We start from the raw sequence: 19170 nt of genomic DNA, 5'->3' as shown, positions 1-19170 counted from the left end.
AGGTGTTCACCGACGCGTCCTTTATGGATAACTTAATTAATCGAAAGAGTAGTTAGGTATTTATAATACGCCTATTTAAAGGCATAGTAGCCTAGCCAGCCAAATAAATAAGCAACGGTCATAAGGTTAATAATAGAGGCGGAGCTGCTCTCGCTTATATAAGGTGTGAAGGAAGGGATATTCACGAAAAGGTTAGTAGAGGCGATAGGTATAATATTCGACAATCTATAACTAAAGATTCGATACGATAATAGCTTAACGATACGCCTATTAACGGCGGAAGTCGCTTAATTAAATACAGAATTACGGCACGTGGATATATATAATAGCTAGTTATAAGAGGCATAATAGTATAGAAGGATCGAAGTTAGCTACGTTATAATCGCTCATATAATCGCTAATAGGTTAACGAATGTGCTATCTAAAGAAAAGTTTATAAGCTTCAGGAAATAGGTAGGAGTGATGGATATACAGGGATATCTCTATATAAATAAGCTAGAGGAGATCTTACTAGAGTATTTAGAAAAGCTAGAAGAGAAGTTCGATAAAAGCTACGTGGACATTATAAAAGGGGATATATCGATAAAAGGAGCCTATAAATAACTTTAACTAGATAACTACCGAATAGTTATTTAGTTAGGGGGGTGTGGCGTATAGGCTGGCCTAAAGCAGGTTTAGAACGGGTTATTCCGGGCCCGAAAGTAGGAGTGGACCTGCCGCAGAAATAAGGGCAGGATTTCAGCATAACGGTCAGAGTTTTCATGGAGTCAATTGAATCAACAGATTGATCGCTTATTTTACGCAATTAAGTTATACGCTGTTTGCAACAGGGAGCGAGCGTGGCAGTATAGGTTCCCTTAATTATATCGGTATCGTATAGGTATCCTCGAATAATAAGGCGCGATTTATATCGCTTTAAAATACCCTCCTTATCGAAACTACATATAAAAACCTATATTAGGGGAAATAGCCTCGTATTAGCCTAGCTCCGTGGGATCTCGCGCTACGTCTTCTTTTTAAGCAGCTTATATACTTCCCGATAAGCTACTTCCTTATATTATAAGCCTATAGAATATAAGTAAAGGTCTTTTTAGTGCCTTAGTAGAGACTTAATGTTATCGCGATATATAGGGTTAGCGCTTTCAGGCTCTAAAGAAATCACTGCCTATTTACCTTTAATAGCCGCTAAAACACTAAATAAAGTATTAGATTACTAATAGAATTAGCGGCGATTTCCCCTTCGGGCTAATTAGGTATAGGAAAAATAATAAAATACTATTATCTTATAAGGATAGGATCCTTCTTTAGTGTTATATAGTAACTTCGTGGATTTATCCTTTTAGCTCTACCCTTAGCCCTTATCTACGCCATTCTAGAGCTTCTACGCGGGAGCGCTTAGCGGCGGCTAAGGTGCCGCCCGCCGTTTCATAGTAAAGGAGGATATCGGAGCCGGAAAGGTAATTAACTCAGTTAAAAAAGTTAGACGCTTAATCTAGGGAGGACTTATTAGGAGTAGGGAATTATTTCTTCCGACTAGGGCACTATTTTTGCAGCCGGCGCCAGCTGCCCTACGATCACCTTTTTTTTAATCTAAGGATCGTCTTTTTAGCCTTAGATACAATCGCTAATCGACGGATTAATTCGACTATAAACAGCCGCCTTATATCTTCCTATAACATAATATACGGATACCCCTCTAGCTCTGCCTCTAGCCTATAGATTGCCTATCCGTTCCCGACCAGGATCCAGATAGGATTAAGTTACCTACCATGGAATTTAGGTTAAATTAACCTCGACCGCTCCCTCCACGTTATACACGCCTTCGACCCTGACCCCGAACCCCGGGGCGATCACGACCTTATTATTATTATTATTATTATTATTATTATTATTATTATTATTATTATTATTATTATTGTTATTATTATTATTATTATTATTATTATTATTATTATTATTATTATTATTATTATTATTATTATTATTATTATTATTATTATTATTATTATTACTATTATTATTATTATTATTATTATTATTATTATTATTATTATTATTATTATTATTACTATTATTATTATTATTATTATTATTAATATTATTATTATTATTATTATATAAAGAATCAGGAGGCAAACACGCTATTTCGACCTTATTAGCCGTTAGAGATAGATAGATAATTATCAAGGGTAAAGAAGACGATATCGTGGTTATATGGTAGATAGGAAATTTTCTAAAAAAGAAAATACAAAAAAAAGGGATCGTGGACGGCTAGCGCCGGCTGCGAAAATAGTGCCCTAGTCGGAATAAACAAATGCCCTAGTCGGAATAAGTGCTCCCTGAATCTATTCCTGACTCGGCTTAGCTACTACCTTATAAGAAACATAAGGCCTATAAACCTATAAGTCTGGCTCTAAAGTCGGTTTAGGGGCTAGTTCCGAGTCGGGGTCTGGATAATAGGATTCGGAAAAAAACGCTATACTAGGGTGCGATGTGTATAGCATCGCGGCTATAGGTGCCTAGGTAATTAGGACTTCGGGAAGGTTAGAACCGATTACTATAGCTATAGAAGAGCTGATTTAATAACATCCTGGAAATACGCTAGTTCCGGGGAAGGTCGTGGGGTTTAAAAACTATATTAGGTTAGTATATACTAAGAAATAGATATACTCCTCCTAATAATAGTCAAGTCATGTTATTGCTTAGATAAAGCTACTTATATAAGTATATCTGCTATGTCCGAGCTTATACAATAGGACTCGGACATACTAAAAGGGTTTGCTTATAAGATCTAATCATTATATAATAAGTCTTCTTCCTTAATGTACACGATCTACTCGGAAATCTCCTTTATAGGCAGCGCCTCCGAGCTTTCCGCCGCCTCTTACTTAAAGATCTACTTATTAAAACTTATACTATATATAGATATCACCTTATCTAGCTATAGGACCTACATCTGGTACATATTATAAGGTATATAGCCTATAAGATACCCGATATACGCCCTAGGACTAACTTTGAAGCTCCTTTTATCTTTTCCTACCTCTTGATAACGGACTAAGGGATATACGCGGTATGTATAAGCATAGACGCCGCGGTTATCTAAGCGTAGGTTAGTAGTATACTCTCTAATCGGAATTACAGCCTTATACCTAAACTAGTTATAGAAGAATCTAACTAGGGATTTCTAGTTAAGCCGCTATAAAGGGCTTATATTATATAGGTATCCTATTATCGTTATTATTTCCGGCTACACCTTTAGGAGGCGCCTAGCCCTATTAAGTATGGCGTTATTGTATCCGTAATTTTCCTACTAAGATATTCGATTCCGCTATTCGGTTTATGAGTATATAAAGGCATTATTTCTAGATCTATACCCTCGGCTCCGTATTGGTGCCTAAAGGGCGTTTTTCTAGTAGAAGAAAGCAGGCTAGGTTTGTTATCGGAGCGTAGCTTAGAAATTATAAGCTAGAACTACCTCTTAATCTATCTCTCGAAGCTAAAAAGAACAGAGACTAACTCGTCTACTATCTTAAAGGGTCTTATAATAATAAAGGTCCACCCGCTATATGTATCTCTAAGGAAGACGGCCTACCTATCGCCGTTATAGCCGCTCGGAAAGTCCTTAATATCCTATGGGACGCGCTAAAACGGGTAAGGAGAGCTATTATCTAACTTTCGGCGTAAGATAACCCGTGTTTAGTAGGTTATATAATAAGTCTCATAGTCCCGCCGGCTAGTTCTAGAAAGCCGCATATTTCAGTCGTTCCCAACTAGGGCGCGAAACGCCTCTAGCGTAAGATAACCTGCACTAAGGTGCTATAGATTCTCGATATTAAAGCAGGGATATAAAGAGTCTTATAAGGGATAAAAGCGCTAAAAGCATGGCTTTAGTCGATAAGCTACTGCCACGAGTAGCTAGATAGGGTCTATATAGATTGGAATAACCCCTTAGCTTTTAGGGCCTGAATGGGATAAAGAGAACTACGAAAAGAAAGCCTTATATTCGAGGAAAGTAAGGTTATATCGCTTACTTATCTTTAATAAAATCTCGGTCCTTTTGAGAGTCCCGTAATGCAGAGAGTAATTATAATCCTAGACCTAAATCTCAACCTTTCGTAGTAGAGCCTCCGAGACTATATTTATATAAAAAAACCCTTAATAATAGCTACCTTCTTAAGCGTTAAATCTACCTTTAAAGCACCTTTAACTCTATTAAAAATCCCTTATAATACTCGGGTACCATGGCCTAAGGTCGGATAAAAAATCGTGCCGGCCTTAATATATTCGCTATTAGACAGGATACATATATTAGGGTCGAGGAGATTAAGCGAGTTTACTAAATGGGTAGCTCCGTACTTATTAAGTAAGGTACTCTTTGAGAGGGTATATAAGCTAGGCCTTATAATAGTAGAAATTTAAATCGTTTAGTACTCCTTATAGATTATATCGGGATTTAAAATAACCACGATAATAGAACCTGGATAGGCTAAAGAGCCGCTTCCTTTTAACGAATCTGCTTTAATAGCCTAGCCTGCTTGTGTTTAGTTTTATAGAGCTGCTTCTAATAAGGCTTCTGGTAGTCTACCTGGATTTCCTTATATCGGACCTTAGGTAGCTCGAAAGAAGCGTATAGGCATTTACTGGTAACTGCGAATTCTAAATAATAGTAATTAAAGGGCTTATAGCTATAGGATCGCTAATAGGGGTATTCGTAGTTCCGCTGACCTCTATAACCGCTATCGTTTAATTAATCAGAGCGGCCGCCGAGTATAGTATATACTACTAAGCCGCCATACGCGTTTACCTTCGAGTAATGGATAAAATCTATCAAGGACTGGCCGTAGTTAAGGGCCTCGGGCTAAATATTCTTCTTGTGATAGTGGCCTAATTGGAGGGGTTTAGTAGAGAACTATTAGGGTATACAGCGATATATAGTTAGTATAAACTCGCGGATTACTAAAATCTTATTAACCACCTTCTATCTATAATTTCTAGCGCGCGATAATTAACAAATCTAAGCTTTATACTAAGCCTCCGTCTTAGTGCTTTCATATTAAGCGTCGCGTAGAATAAATCAATAATCTTTCCAGATAATCGACAGGATAGCGAGCTCCGTAAGAGCGTAGGCATCTTTAACAGCTTTAAGTAGCTAGCGAAAAATATAACGACCTTCATAGATAGAATTATCTTTCCTATACCTACCTACCACTACCCCTACTTTTATTAGTATAAGAGGTGATTTCCTAGCTAAATCCTTAATAGCCACCCTACTCCTAGGTATCACCCTGGACTTTAGGTTTAGGCAGAGACGCCTAAAACGGGGGAAAAGGGTATCTACTACGAGCGTTCTTCTAACGCTACTCCGTAATATTACGCGTATTATTTTATAGCACCTACGCTATCCTATAAACACCTTAGAAGGACGCTCTAGTGTTACCCCCCCTTAAAAAGCATCCTAAAAGACCTTTTTACGGACCTATAATAGCTAGACGGAAGAAGGCCTAAGTGCCTGAACTGCTAACTAATAATAGATCGTAATTAACTACTAAACCTACCCTACTAGGAATAACGGTATAAGATAAAACTTATACGAATAAAGCTTAATAATAATGCTAATAGACGATAAAAGAAGCTCTAAAAGTGCTATAGTACTAAGGATAAGCTATTAATATCCTTATATAGGTAGTCGAAGGAGGAATGGATAAAGCGAAGGCGTCCTCGGACACCGACGTAACGCTTATAGACCGACTTAGTAACGAATTTATCGATCTAATTAAGACTAAAGGCCCGACTCTGCTTATAAGAACCTAGGCTAATAATAGGATAAAGGGGGGTGCCCTAAGCCCCCCTAGCTAAACCGCTAGCGAGCACTATACCGGCTAGCTAGACTAACCCTAGCTTATCGTCTACTAATACACTCCCTAGAACCTTAACAGAACCGGGCTAATAGGATAACCCCTAGATATAGATTATAATTATTAAAAAGTGTATAAAGAATATAACCCCGAAGGGTACTATAGCCCCCGGAGAAATAGCTATAGGGAAGAAAGCAGAGGGTAGACTATAGGATCTTCCTCCGCTTCCCGACCTAGATTATCCTAAAGCTAGAATAGTATAAAGCATTTATAATTATGAGGCGTATTATTACTAAGACCCGGAAAGTAGACGACTAGGATATTATCCGATCGATTATACTTATACCAGGGTCGCCTTATACCTAAAGAATACCTAAGCTAAATGGAAGATTCTAGAGCCAGGGGACGATATTATCGCCGCGACTAACGCCCTTAGTATATAAGGCGCGGAAGTCTAATATACCTATATAATCTATAAAGTAATCGACTAAATCGGTAACCTTAAGATCACGCAGGATATAGTAAAAGACGAAGCCTTATAAAGGACCGGGCTAAAGCCGATTCGGGTTTAAAAATAAAACCGACTAAACTATAGCTGGCTAACTAGCTAGTTTATTTTATTCTAGTTCTAACGGAAATATCGGTTCTGTTTATTTAAGATATTTATAACTGTAAAAGCCCCAGGAAAATAAACGCCCTATTATATAATATAATAAATACTAGTGTTTCTACCCTCGGCACGCCTATAACGGGAAGACCCGATATAGGAGGTACGGCTTTATAGCCGAAGACTATACCTATAAGATTCGATATATTAACTGTTTCGGACCCTACCTAGCTAATAATCTAAATTACCCGGCCCGACTAAGGAGAGTAAGTAGGGAAATCACCTTCTCCTTTAAAGCGGAACTTAATAAAATTCGCGTAAAGGGCGAATCTGTAACGAGATGATCGCAGACCCATCGGCATGTAGTCGGACCGATGGCCGCGCACGGACCACCGATCCGAACCTATCTATGTACGTGCGTTGAGGGACCAGTTTAATCCCTTAAGTTAAAGTCTTGGTTTGAAGTCAGCGCTTGGTTGACGAATATACTGCGATCACTCTGCGATACTAAGCTATCGAGCCTTTCTGTGATATCTTTTCCTTAACTGAAGTCTACGGACTATCCTTTCGTTACAGAATCCCTCTATGTAAAGCTTAGAGCACTGCCCTAGGCCTCTATAAATAAGGCCGATACCCCTGGTGATAATAATACTATTTAGGGGGAAGATGTCTATGATACTAGTAAAGCTAATATTAATAATAGGACGGGGAATAATAATACTAATGCTAGGAATAGCAGGGAAACCTAGAATAGCATTAAGATACACGTCGATAACCCTAAGACCCCTGAAAAGGACCCGGTTTAGTACCTATTATAGATACCTAAATGGAAGTCTATAAAAAGGGATAATAGGACTCTAATATTAGTATAGAGTAAAGATGATTAATAATACAGGCGTGGCTATAGAAGGACCCGTTACCGGCTAAAAAGGCTAAGGACACTCCCGCCGAAGCTAAGATAACTAAGAGCCTAAAAGATAAATTATTAGCTTAAGCGTTAGTATAGCCACCGGGGGGCTAGAATAGCCTACTCGGCTCTTATATACGTTTAGTAGAATATAGATAAAAGCTAAGCACTACTTAGGGTAGTATTAGCGATAGTATAAAAGGCACGCCTCGATATACTAATATACTAGGAGCTCTTAAAAGAAGATACTAGGAATAAGACGCTACTAAACCTTCCTGGGCATAAGAAATACTCCCTAATACGTATTAAGGCTAACCCTATAGACGAACCTAGGGTAGTTATATATATAAAGGTAAGTCAATACTTATAATAACTAGTATCACCTTTACCCGGATCTAAGGACCTACTCCTAGTTAAGGTAATAGTATAAGCTTCTTAAATATCTACCGCGGTATAATAGGTAATACCGATATATAAGAAAATTTTAAAGCCTCTGGATAAACTCCCCCTACTAATATAACGATTAGGCGGGACTTTAATATAAAATAATACGACTAGGAGCCAGGAGTCTCGTAGGTTACGGGTAAGGGTAATAAGATTACTAAGTAGATAAAATAGTATAGGCTAAGCCTATATAATATCCCCGGAGAGGTAACCTATAGCCGGGAGAGCGTATACACCGATATAGACCTGGTTTTCTTAACGGTACAATTCCCGGATATTAAAGTAAAGGTAAAGCCGGCCCCCCGGCTTATTACGACCTATTATTGGACGATTTAACACCACGTATATTACCCTAGAGAATGCTATTACTATACCGGACTGCTTTAAGCTACCTAAAAAGCAGAGAAGTATAAGGTGATCTGGAGGGAGGTTATAGATAGCCTATAACTAATTAACCGCCCCTAGGTAAGGACCCTAGATTCGATTAATAAGTAGACTAAATACCTAGTAGATATAATTGGGAGCCTATTATAACGGCTTAGTAAGAAAGGCCGCAGGCTATTAAATAATAGGAGGCCGTAGTAGAATAACGAATATAGAGTAGCCTATAAGGTAGCGATATACTATTACTATCACGACCCTAATAATACCGAAGCACGGGATACCTTCTAGAAAACTATAAAACGAGTTAGCAGGCAATACTAGAATAAAAGGATTAGGGGCGTTAAGGATACTAATAAACTATATAAGATTATGGTTTAGTATAAAATAAGGGACGGTATAGCCGCTCCCCTAATCTTTCACGATGGTCTAGGCTACTTTAAACATAATAAGAAAGGGGAGCTCCTTTAAAGCATAAAACTAGTAAAGCGACTAAATATCCCGGACCTAAAGGACCTATAGAACCACTCGCTAAAGGGACCGGACAGGGTTATCCCGGAGGACGATCCTATCCTTAGGGATAAGGTAAGACGATATACGATAAAGGTTAATACTATAGCCCCTAATAATAATAATACTAGCGTCCCCTTACTCTAACTAATCTAGCTCGAAATTAAAGAGGAGGTCGCAGAACTCTTTAAAGCATATAGGCTAGCCGGCCACTTACCCCGACCCTTTTATAAAAGACATATAATAATAGTTAATAAACCAGGGAAGGATATAAGCTTTAGAGCTCAACTAGAACGACCGTAAGTCCTACTATTCCGACTATAATTAGTGGGTCTTCGCGGGTCTACGCGGCAACGCAAAGTACCGTATATACTTTATATAACTACTTCGTATAACTACTTTGTATAACTACTTTATATAACTACTAAGGCTATATCGGTATGTTTTGTGCCTGTGGGTCGGTATGCAACGCTATGTGGAGCTGGGGAAATACCATCCAACCCCTGTTTAATTGTGTCAAAGGTACTTGCGGAGCCTAAAGAAACCAATAGTATCACGATAATAAGCAGAGTAGGATACAAGTAGATATATTAAGAGCAGGGGTTTTTCTATATAGAATACAGGGATTTAGATGTACTAAACCAGGGTGACTCGGTATCGCGTTAGTCCAGCTTGTAGCTCCTTAATAAGCTAAAGTCGTTGAAGCAGCAGCGCTAATATCTTTATAGGAACTGCCTCCCACGTAGCGTACGTTATGTACTTTAAACTTAAGGCTACCTAGCTAGGACGGGGCGCGTTATGAGTAGTTACGTCTTATATTTTTATCGTATTATATAAGGCGAGGGTGTGTTAGTATAGGTACGTTTCTGGAAGTTTTTTTAGCTTCCTATTTAGGCAGGTAACGTAAGTACCCCTTGACACAATTAAACAGGGGTTGGATGGTACGTTCCGTTTTACTATGGTACTATCTAGTACTTTATGAATAACCCGCCTTCCTCGATCACTGCGTTACATTAACCAGGCATTATACTAATCTGCTCTTCTAAAAAGTCTTTAGGCAGTTAATTCCACGCCTCTATAACCCATTCACGTAGGCGCGTTTTCCTGGGTTATTAATATCGTGGAAGGGAAAAATCATATTATTAATATCGTGGATATCGTGACGTAGGTAGTTAAAAAAAAGGAAGTATAAAGGTAACGAGTCGTAAAAAGATATACTGAAAAGTGTCTGTTCCTAAATAGGAAATAGGTGGGTCCCAGAGTACTTTGGGACATAACAAAACTTATGCCCTTAACCTTCGTACTTCGTACCTCTACTTCGTACCTCTACTATAACATACAACTACCTACCTAGGCATAACGTCTATTTATTCGCGTCTTCTACCTCACCTCCCTACCTATTAATATATTCATTTCGCCCCTGAACCCAGCCAAAATAAGCCCTAAATCATAATATAGCAAGGAAATTATCTGCCCGTATACCTGGTTCCTACTTATCTAGTATATTATACCTATATACCTATATCCCTATATATACCTATATATCTATATACCTAGGAGAAGTATAATAGTTAATAAGATAAGGGAAGTAACACGATAGGCGGTACCTATATACCTATGGTAATTGTATATACCTACTTAACGTCTATATACAAATTAGGTGTGATACTTAGGGAGATCGGACGTCACGTTATTGGCCCACTAATTACGGTCGGAATAGTAGGACTTACGGTCGTTCCAGACAAGCCCTAGCTTTATCGCCGGCTATAAACCGATCTTATTACTTAGTATACTAGGTAAGGGCCTAGAACGTAGTATAGTAAAAAGAATAGCTTATAAGGCGATAAGCGCAGGAATCCTAAACCTATGGTATATTTAAGCGTTACCGGGACAATTTATAATTGACCTAATAGCGATTCTAATATATAAAGTTAAGTTATAGCTTATATAAGGGAAGCAGGTTATTATAGTAACTAATAAGGTAAAAAGGGTATTCGACTCTATACTATACAGATACTTCGTTTATAGATTTTGTAAATAAGCCTAGGATAAACCGATAATACGATAATAGGAGAGCTTCGCCTTAGTATAAAGTATTAGAGTAATCTTCGGGACCTTATACCCTAAAGATTATACCCTATTAGACCTAGTAGGCCTCCTATAAGAATCTCTAGCCTTACCGATTAGTTACGCACTTAGTATCGTAGAAATATATTGTCTACCTAATAAAGAGAACCGATTCCGATATACTACCGATATATATATTATTCTAGTATATACTAGCACTAACACCGAGCTAAAGATAATTAAGGAGATACTATAATAGTAAGTCTAATAGTATAAAGATAACGGTGTTAAGCTGGACTATAATAAAGCCGACGGCTAACTCTTCTCCTGCTAAAGGATCCCCTAGTTCCTTATAAAACAACTACCCCTATTCGACTATAAAATCACGGTCGCCTATACCGTTAGCCTATAAAAACAGAAACTACTAGCCCCGATTAAGTAGCGCGGTATATATAAAAATGGACGCCTCGACTTTTAGGACCACGTAGAGATATAGGTAAAAAAGGGACTTAAGGTCGCTAATTATATACAGGGCCTTACCGGGGCCACCTATAGACCTGACCTAGGTCTGTTACGCTAAGCTACCCTAGTATATATCCTAATTATTACTTACTATATAGCGGAGATCTAATAGGAGGGACCTAGCGCCCTGGCCTAAGGCCACCATAACGTTATTAATCAGAAATAGTACCGGTTACCCTCCGGACACTTACGTAAAACTAAGACGATAACCCGAGTATAAATAACTATAGTTAGAATTATACTCTTAGTGTAGAAAATAGTCCTGGTACTAGCCTTAGACCGGGAATTAGGAATTCTAATAGTAGAAGACTATACGGAGTACCTATAGTAAAGGTATATAACCCGAATCGCTAGACTTAAGAAAGACTATCCGGTAATATAAGCTATCTCTCCGATTATTTAAGGGGATATAAACCGGACTCCGGCTCCGACACGGCGCTTAAGGGTACTACGAATAAAGCAATTAGTATATATAAGGCTATTATAGTATTAACTAACACGCCCCCGGTTCACGGGATAAAGCTATTAATATTATACATATGTTTAATAGATTGGGCTACGAGTAGTAGGCTGTACGCGCGGAAGAGAGGAAAATCAAGCAAATAGCTATTGAATTCGTAGATCCGTAGGATTACTGCTTATTACGCGAACGTGTAGCTGCGTATAATAATATTGATATTGTGTGTGTAAAGAACTGACTTCTGGGATTTCTTCCTGGATCCGGGGCTGGCAAAAGACCCTGGAAGATTGGGTGGCGACTGTTACGTCAACAGCCTACGCGACGGTTATCACGCCACGTTGTTAGCTTAAGTAATAACTAAGATATCGTATTTACAATACCTAGAGTATTTATATAATATATATCATAAGGCATGTATATATGAACGTATAATACGTATAGTATTATAGTATATGTTAAGCTGGTTATAAAGTAGACGTCTAGTTATATAGCTATAACCATATAGTGTTTATTTTAACCTAGATATTATACTTATTATTATTATGATTATTACTTATTAGAAGTATAATATCAACACACATAATAAATAATAATCATAATAATAATAAGTATAATATCAGAGTAAAAATATATAGTATATAGTTATAACTATATAACTAGATATCTACTTTATAACTAGCTTAATATATACTATAATACTATACGTATTATTATACGTGTATATATACTTAGCTTACGATATATTAAAGAAAGGCGAAGCCGTCACTATGCAGAACGGCTCCGCTAGGGCCAAAACAAACAACCAACCAATAGGCTAGCCAAAGGGAAGGGTCAGGCTCGTCACGGGTCCGTATCTAGAGCTAAGGGTCCCGAGGAGACGGTCGCCGGGCCTCTAGAAGGGTCGGCAGTGGTCCAATCAGGGGAACGAATAGCTAGATAGGTAGGCGGGCCTATAGTCGGCTTTTCTGGATCGTCTAGATAACTAAAAAGGGAAGGATACTATAAATTATGATTATAATAGGTGATAGGTGACGATTATAAAAGATCGGATAAAAAGCTAGCTAGATATAGTGGGTCTATTCCGAAGAATAGCCGTATATAAGACCAGATCTCTAGGACCAAGTAGTTACATAATATCTAATATCCTGACCCGGAACACGGGTCTACCCCTCTATAATCGGCCCTAAATTATTAAGCCACGCCCCGTGGTCTTAATAATTTTATTATAAATAAGCTATTATCCTAAATATATCTCTATTACCCTAATCAGGGCATCCATAAGCAGCTTATATAGCTTCCGTATTGTCTACCTTTTCCTAGCTACACATAGTAGTAGTCTTTTTTTCCTTACGCGTGTATTCCTAAAGACGTCTCTCGAAGACGCGGGCTTAAAGGATAGTGACCTTATAGATAGAGGTAACCTTATAGGTCCTTTATACGTAAACCAGGCGGCGGCGGCGGCTTCCTCGGTTCCTTATAAGGAATAAGTAACGCGGCGGTGGCGGTAGGTAGTAGGCGGTAGTAAATAGGCGGCGGCCCTAGCGTAGTCTTCGAGAAGACCGTGATGTAGAAGACGTGACCGTGAATATATATAGGGCAGGCGGCGGCAGCCTTTTTGGTTCCGTATAAGGAATAAGGTAACGCGGCGGCCCTAGTAAAAGATTAATAACGCAAAACGCAGAACCAGGTAGAAATAGCCGTGAAGATCGTGGCAGGAGAATTAATAGCGTAGCTCGTAAAAGCAGGAGATATAGCGAGTCTCGAGGTCCATAGACTAGTCAGGATTTCGGAACCATATATTCTCGGGGTCTATAGGAATATCGTAAGCGATAGGCCTATATAAAGGTCTTAGTATTCCCACGTCTCTCGTAGAGTATATCTATCTCTTTTTACTACCTAGATCTAGGCAGGCAGTCTATTTCTTAGTTTATAGGCGTGAAGCACGCAGGTCGGATCTTTTTAGCGGCGTGGCACGGTATATAGGAAGCAGGTCGGTTTATCCATTCTTCCGTAGAGTCGGTAGGAGAAGAACGGAATCGCGGCAGGAGTTTTCGAGGCCGTAGTATCGTGGCCGGGCTTAAAGGAACAGGAAGAAGAAGCAGCAGAATTAACGGGATTAACTAGATTAATTGGATTAATAGGATTAATCGGATTAACTATAGGCAGGTAGATCAGGCTCGGGCTAATTAGAGGAACGACGATATTAGGGGAAAAGAAGAGTAGTAAAAAGAGTAGGAAAAGAGGAAAAATAAAGGAAAAGCTCGTGGTGACTCTACCGGCAAAAAACGGTAAGTAGGATTAAAAAGGGTAGGCGGGATTAATAGCATATAGTCTGCTTCGAAAAAGATAACGAAGATATCTAACGCGTACCACTAAACCAACCCACACATAACTTAATAACTAGCAGGCTAAATTAATTAAAATCCAAGCCGTTCGATTACTCTTCTTTTAATCAGGCTAACGTGGTTATAAGCGAAAGAAACGGTAAAGAACTATAAAAGATATAGTCTATAGAAAAGGTAAAAAGAAAAGCTAAAAATTCGGCAGGTTACTCCTATAGACTCTTAGCTAGGCCCCGGGCCTAGTTATCTATCGGCCCTAAAGCTATACGAAAAAGCTCCTACGCGTATAGCTTTCTATAAAAAGAAAAGAAGAACGGGCTCGTGATCTGGGTATTCGCGCAGGAAAGAAAAGAGGGTGGAATTAGGGGAGGGCAGGACTCTATATCTATCGGCCCCAAAGCTATATAAAAAGGTCCCCCTTAAGGGTAGCTTTCTAAATAACTTTAAAAATAATAAAAAGATCCTAATTAGGCTAATAGAGTAGCTTCGGGAAAAAAAGATTCCGGCCCCAGGGCGTAATCTAAAGGAAGACACGGCCCTAGATTAAGTCCACGAACACGGCCCCCGTTAGGAACTAGAAAAGCCCCTACGGACTCCACGAACGCCTTATGCTTCCGAAAACGATTCTATTACCCTAATCAGGTAAAGGAACGGGTAAAGGGAAAAGAGGAAAAAGGAAAAAAGGGAAAGGAGGCGGGAAAAGGAAAAGGGAAAAGGGAAAAGAGGTAGGAGGAGGGAGGAGGAAGACAGTAAGGAAAAATAGGATTAGAAATCCCTTGGCCCTAGAGGTAAATCCACTAATAAAGACGTTAACGCCCGTTATAAAGACTCTAACTTCACGCCTTTTCGATCGCCTCTGCTATCTACTTATTAATCTACGTATACACCTCTTTAAGCGTAGCTTTAAGGGAGTCTCCGAAGATCTGCTTAATCTTTTCCTGGAAGTACGGATTACGGTAATACGTATACTATACCGGATAACTAATTTCGAAGTCGGTAGGCAGAAAGGAAAGCAGGTAGGCCTGATTAGTAGGAATAGGGGCAGGGCGGTCGGTAGGCGGACCAGGCTAATCGGTAGGAACAGATTTAACCACGTAATCTACTATTATAAAGCCGATAATGCCGATAGTCTAATCGGCGGGCGGGCTCTTTATAGCAGAGTCCACGGGCACAGCAAAGCTAGCATAGGAGCTCTACGCCGGAATAGCGGGAACGGTAGAGTCCACGGGAGGACTCTGGACTAAAGGAACGGCGGGAGGGGCGGCAGGCTCCTTCGTCACGGAGTCTACGGGAGGACTCTTCGGAACCGGTACCACGGAATCGGTGGAGGCAGGGGAGCTCCTCGCTATAGGAGTAACGGAACTAACGCGCCAGTTCTTCTAAAGCGCGGAGCTATCACAGCTCTTCCGGATCACGGAGCTAACGGGGCTCTTCCTTTCCGGGCATATACGCTAACGGTAACCTTCCTAACCACAGGAATAACACCTAATCAGGCGAACAGGAACGTGCCGGGCGGCGGGACTCTACTACGTCTCTTAAGGAACAGGGCTTTTCCGTAGAGTCATACTTCTACCGCGGCGGCGGCTCTTCCGATTACTACTTCGGCTACGACTACGTGGACTACCCGGAACGGTGGGCTACCCACAGGCAATAACGTCACCGTTAGTCTAATCAGATAAACAGGAAGTAAATAGTAAAAAGATATCGTGACTATCACCGTAGGACCTTAGAGAATAAAGCTCCTATAAGGCTACCTCGCACGCCTTTAGCGTGACTCTCGCGACGACCTTAAAACAGGAGGTTAACCCGATTAGGAAGAATAGGAATATATCCTACGCGCGTCCACCGGTATATATCCTCCTCTTTCCACGACATCGCTATCGTGACGTCTTCCTTTTATATTAGGACTGTTAATCTATAGGCAGTTTCTGCGTCGGATTAGACTATTCTTTCTAAGCAGGCAGTCTCTGCTCTTCCGGACTCTTAATACTTAGGACCGTCGAACCGGATCTTTAGGATTATTAATATACAGGCAGTCTCTACGTCGGGATAGTTCGGGGCTATTACTAATAAGCAGGCAGCCTCTACTCTTCCGAAGTATTATCAGGATCGCTCTTCCGGAGACTCAGGCCCCGGGATATTATTTTTATAGTTTTTATTATATACGTTATTTTTAGTGTTTTCGTATATAGTATTTTTATTATTTTTATTGATATCGTATCGTAACCGGAATCAAAACTCGAACTTAAAACAGAATCGTCTTCTTTCGGACCTCTTCTTCTTATTCTAGTATCCACGTAACGCGATATTCTTCCGGGCCTTATCCTAAGCCCTTCGCCCGTTATTAGAGGACCAACCAGAGCCGTATCGTATCGTATCCAAAGCACAAGACTGAAGACTCAAAATCCGAAGCTATATCGTATCCAAACGCTCCAGACTTAAAGACCTAAAACCGAAGACTTAAAGGCTTAAAACAGAACAAAGGAAACCGTGACTATATCCAGATCAACAACATAACAGGCCGTTCGTTTAGGCAGGCCGGAACTACCCTTATACGCAGGATTATAATCTCCCACGCCGATTATATCCGCCTCCGAGCACTAATTAAAGAAAGGCGAAGCCGTTACTATACAGAACGGCTCCGCTAGGGCCAAAATAAATAACTAACTAATAGGCTAGCCGAAGGGAAATGTTAGGCTCGTCACGGGTCCGTATCTAGAGCTAAGGGTCCCGAGGAGACGGTCGCCGGGCCTCTTGAAGGGTCGGCAATAGTCCGATCAGGGGAATAAATAGCTAGATAGGCAGGCGGGCCTACGGTCGGCTCTTCTGGATCGCCTAGATAAAGGATAATATAAATTATGATTATAATAGGTGATAGGTGACGATTATAAAAGATCGGACAAAAAGCTAGCTAGATATAGTGGGTCTATTCCGAAGAATAGCCGCATATAAGACCAGATCTCTGGGACCAAGTGGTCACGTGATATCCAACGTCCTGACCCGGAACACGGGTCTACCCCTCTACAATATATATATATAATAAATACTCTAGGTATCGAAAATACGATATCTTACTTATTACTTAAGCTAATAACGTTGCGTGATAATAGTCGCCACCTAATCTTCCAGAGTCTTTTACTAGCCCCGGATCCAGGAAGAAATCCCAGAAGTTAGTTCTTTACACACACTCGCATAATAAGCAGTAATCCTACAGTTCTACGAATTCAATAGCTTTTACTTGATTTTCCTATCGTCCACGCATATAGCCTACTACTCCTAGCCTAATTTATTAAAAGATTATAAGCCCGGATTAGTAAAAAAAGAAGTGTACTCTTTTCTACCCTTTTATTCTACTTAAAATACCAAAAAAACTCTTACTTTTTTAGGCTACTTAAAATACTAAAAAGATCCTACCTACCTGCCTTTTTAGGTAATGCTTTATTCTCTCCTAGTTATAGATCCTCATCTCCGACTATACGAAACTCCTTTATCTCCCGAAAATAAGTAATCGAATCCAACCGTTTATACTAATACGATAGTTTAAAGCTCTTTATTCTTCCTAATACGGTTACTAAGAGCTTATCACGGGTATAATTTATATAAGTCAAGGATAGCCTGAATAGAAAGAGATAATATATCTTAATAGTTATAAGGGAGATTAGATAGGGTTACTAGGGTCGGGAATAGGCGGCCGAGTCGGTTCCGGGACTAATACTATCCGGACCGACTTATTATAGTATAATAGGGAGGACCACCGGCAGACAGATTATAGTTCTAGGAGTATCTTCGAGGAGATTCCCTAAGATTCTCGGGATAGAGGTTCTAGTTATTTATAAAAAAGAATAGGTAAAGCTAAGCTTCTGACTTAGAGGTTTAGCGAGTAATTTAACTCTTAATTTAACTTATTAGTTTATCCTGCCTTTTAATTATCTTCTGCCTCTATAGTATAGTAGTGGTATGCCTAGTATATAGTCGCAGTGACTGGGTCGGTTCGAATCCGGCTAGAGGCGTATATAAAAAAGGAACCCCTTTGTCCTTTTTTACGCTACTCGGATTCTGTTCTGGGGGGCCCTTATCTGCCTTAGCCCGTATAATAAGGGTTAAATAGGGGGCCTATTAGACCCACCTTCCGCCCGGCTTCGCTAGTCGATAATAGGTGCCACGGGGGAGTTAGTCGCCCTACTGTGGAAACGAGAAGACGGTATCGCGCTATCCCTAAGCGCGTAAGTAAAATACACGGCGTCTTTTCCACGATAAGGAGGCAGCCTCTTATGCTATTATATAAGCGTTCTACGTAGGCACGTAGCCTATATTAGGTCCACCTATAGCTATAGAAAGAGCAGGGAGCTTAGGAGCTTTAAACCCTAGGAAGCGTATATAAGTCGCCTATACTAGGCCCATAGGGGTTAGCCCTAGGGTATACAGGAGGCGTATAGAATAAACAGAGATAATTACGCGCGCGCCCTTAATCGAGCACGTAGTCGGCTTTAAAGCCGCTACGGGTAACGTTATAGGCTTCCTAGTATCGAAGCCGCGAGTTTCGGATATCTATCGAGTTATTACCAGGGCCGTTAAGGTCCCGACGCGGCACTAATCCTTAAAAGAGGGGAGTATAGTAGTTTTTATCTAAGTCTTATACTAGTTCCCTAGGTCTTATACTACCGTTTTCCCCCCTATAGGTATCGGAGAAGGACTATATAGTCAGAATTCTGGCTCTTAGCTACTTAGGTAGGATAAGAATAGCGGAGTAAGAATAAATAAAAAAATAAAAAAATTACCTTCTAACGTCTCTTTACTTTTTACACGAAAAACCACTAATATATTATTCGCTTTACCCTTCTAACGGGTATAATAACGGTTAAAAGTTATAAGTATAATTTACCTTTACTATATAGCTAATAAATAACTATACCCCCTTATACATACTATAGTATTACTCCTCTTAGGAATAGAGATTACGAATCGGTTTATACGTATACGCTACCTCCTAGTCCGGACAGCGATACCACCGCGCCTTTACCCAATAAATAAGAGACTATTATCCTATAGGACCCTTGAGAGCTATAGCCAGA

The 19170-nt window shown here is 39.8% G+C and overlaps 1 protein-coding gene and 1 non-coding gene across 2 annotated transcripts; one reads left to right on the top strand and one right to left on the bottom strand.

Annotated features, from left to right (window-relative positions):
* Positions 1-1776: 1776 nt before the first annotated feature.
* Positions 1777-9982, bottom strand: ACRALDRAFT_2016387 (uncharacterized protein; the record flags this gene model as incomplete). Its single annotated transcript, XM_071019843.1, has 2 exons — positions 1777-2141; positions 9973-9982. 2 exons carry the CDS (start codon positions 9980-9982, stop codon positions 1777-1779), a joined length of 375 nt encoding a protein of 124 aa, XP_070880280.1.
* Positions 9983-18033: 8051 nt separating this feature from the next.
* Positions 18034-18108, top strand: ACRALDRAFT_t41. The gene has a single exon. It is a non-coding gene; the product is annotated as a tRNA-OTHER (tRNA).
* Positions 18109-19170: the final 1062 nt, after the last annotated feature.

The sequence above is a fragment of the Sodiomyces alcalophilus genome, assembly GCF_042370955.1.
Source record: "Sodiomyces alcalophilus JCM 7366 unplaced genomic scaffold ACRALscaffold_1, whole genome shotgun sequence".
Classification (NCBI taxonomy): Eukaryota; Fungi; Ascomycota; class Sordariomycetes; order Glomerellales; family Plectosphaerellaceae; genus Sodiomyces; species Sodiomyces alcalophilus.
Note: the sequence above shows the minus strand (reverse complement) of the source record. Positions and strands in the feature narration are given on the sequence as shown.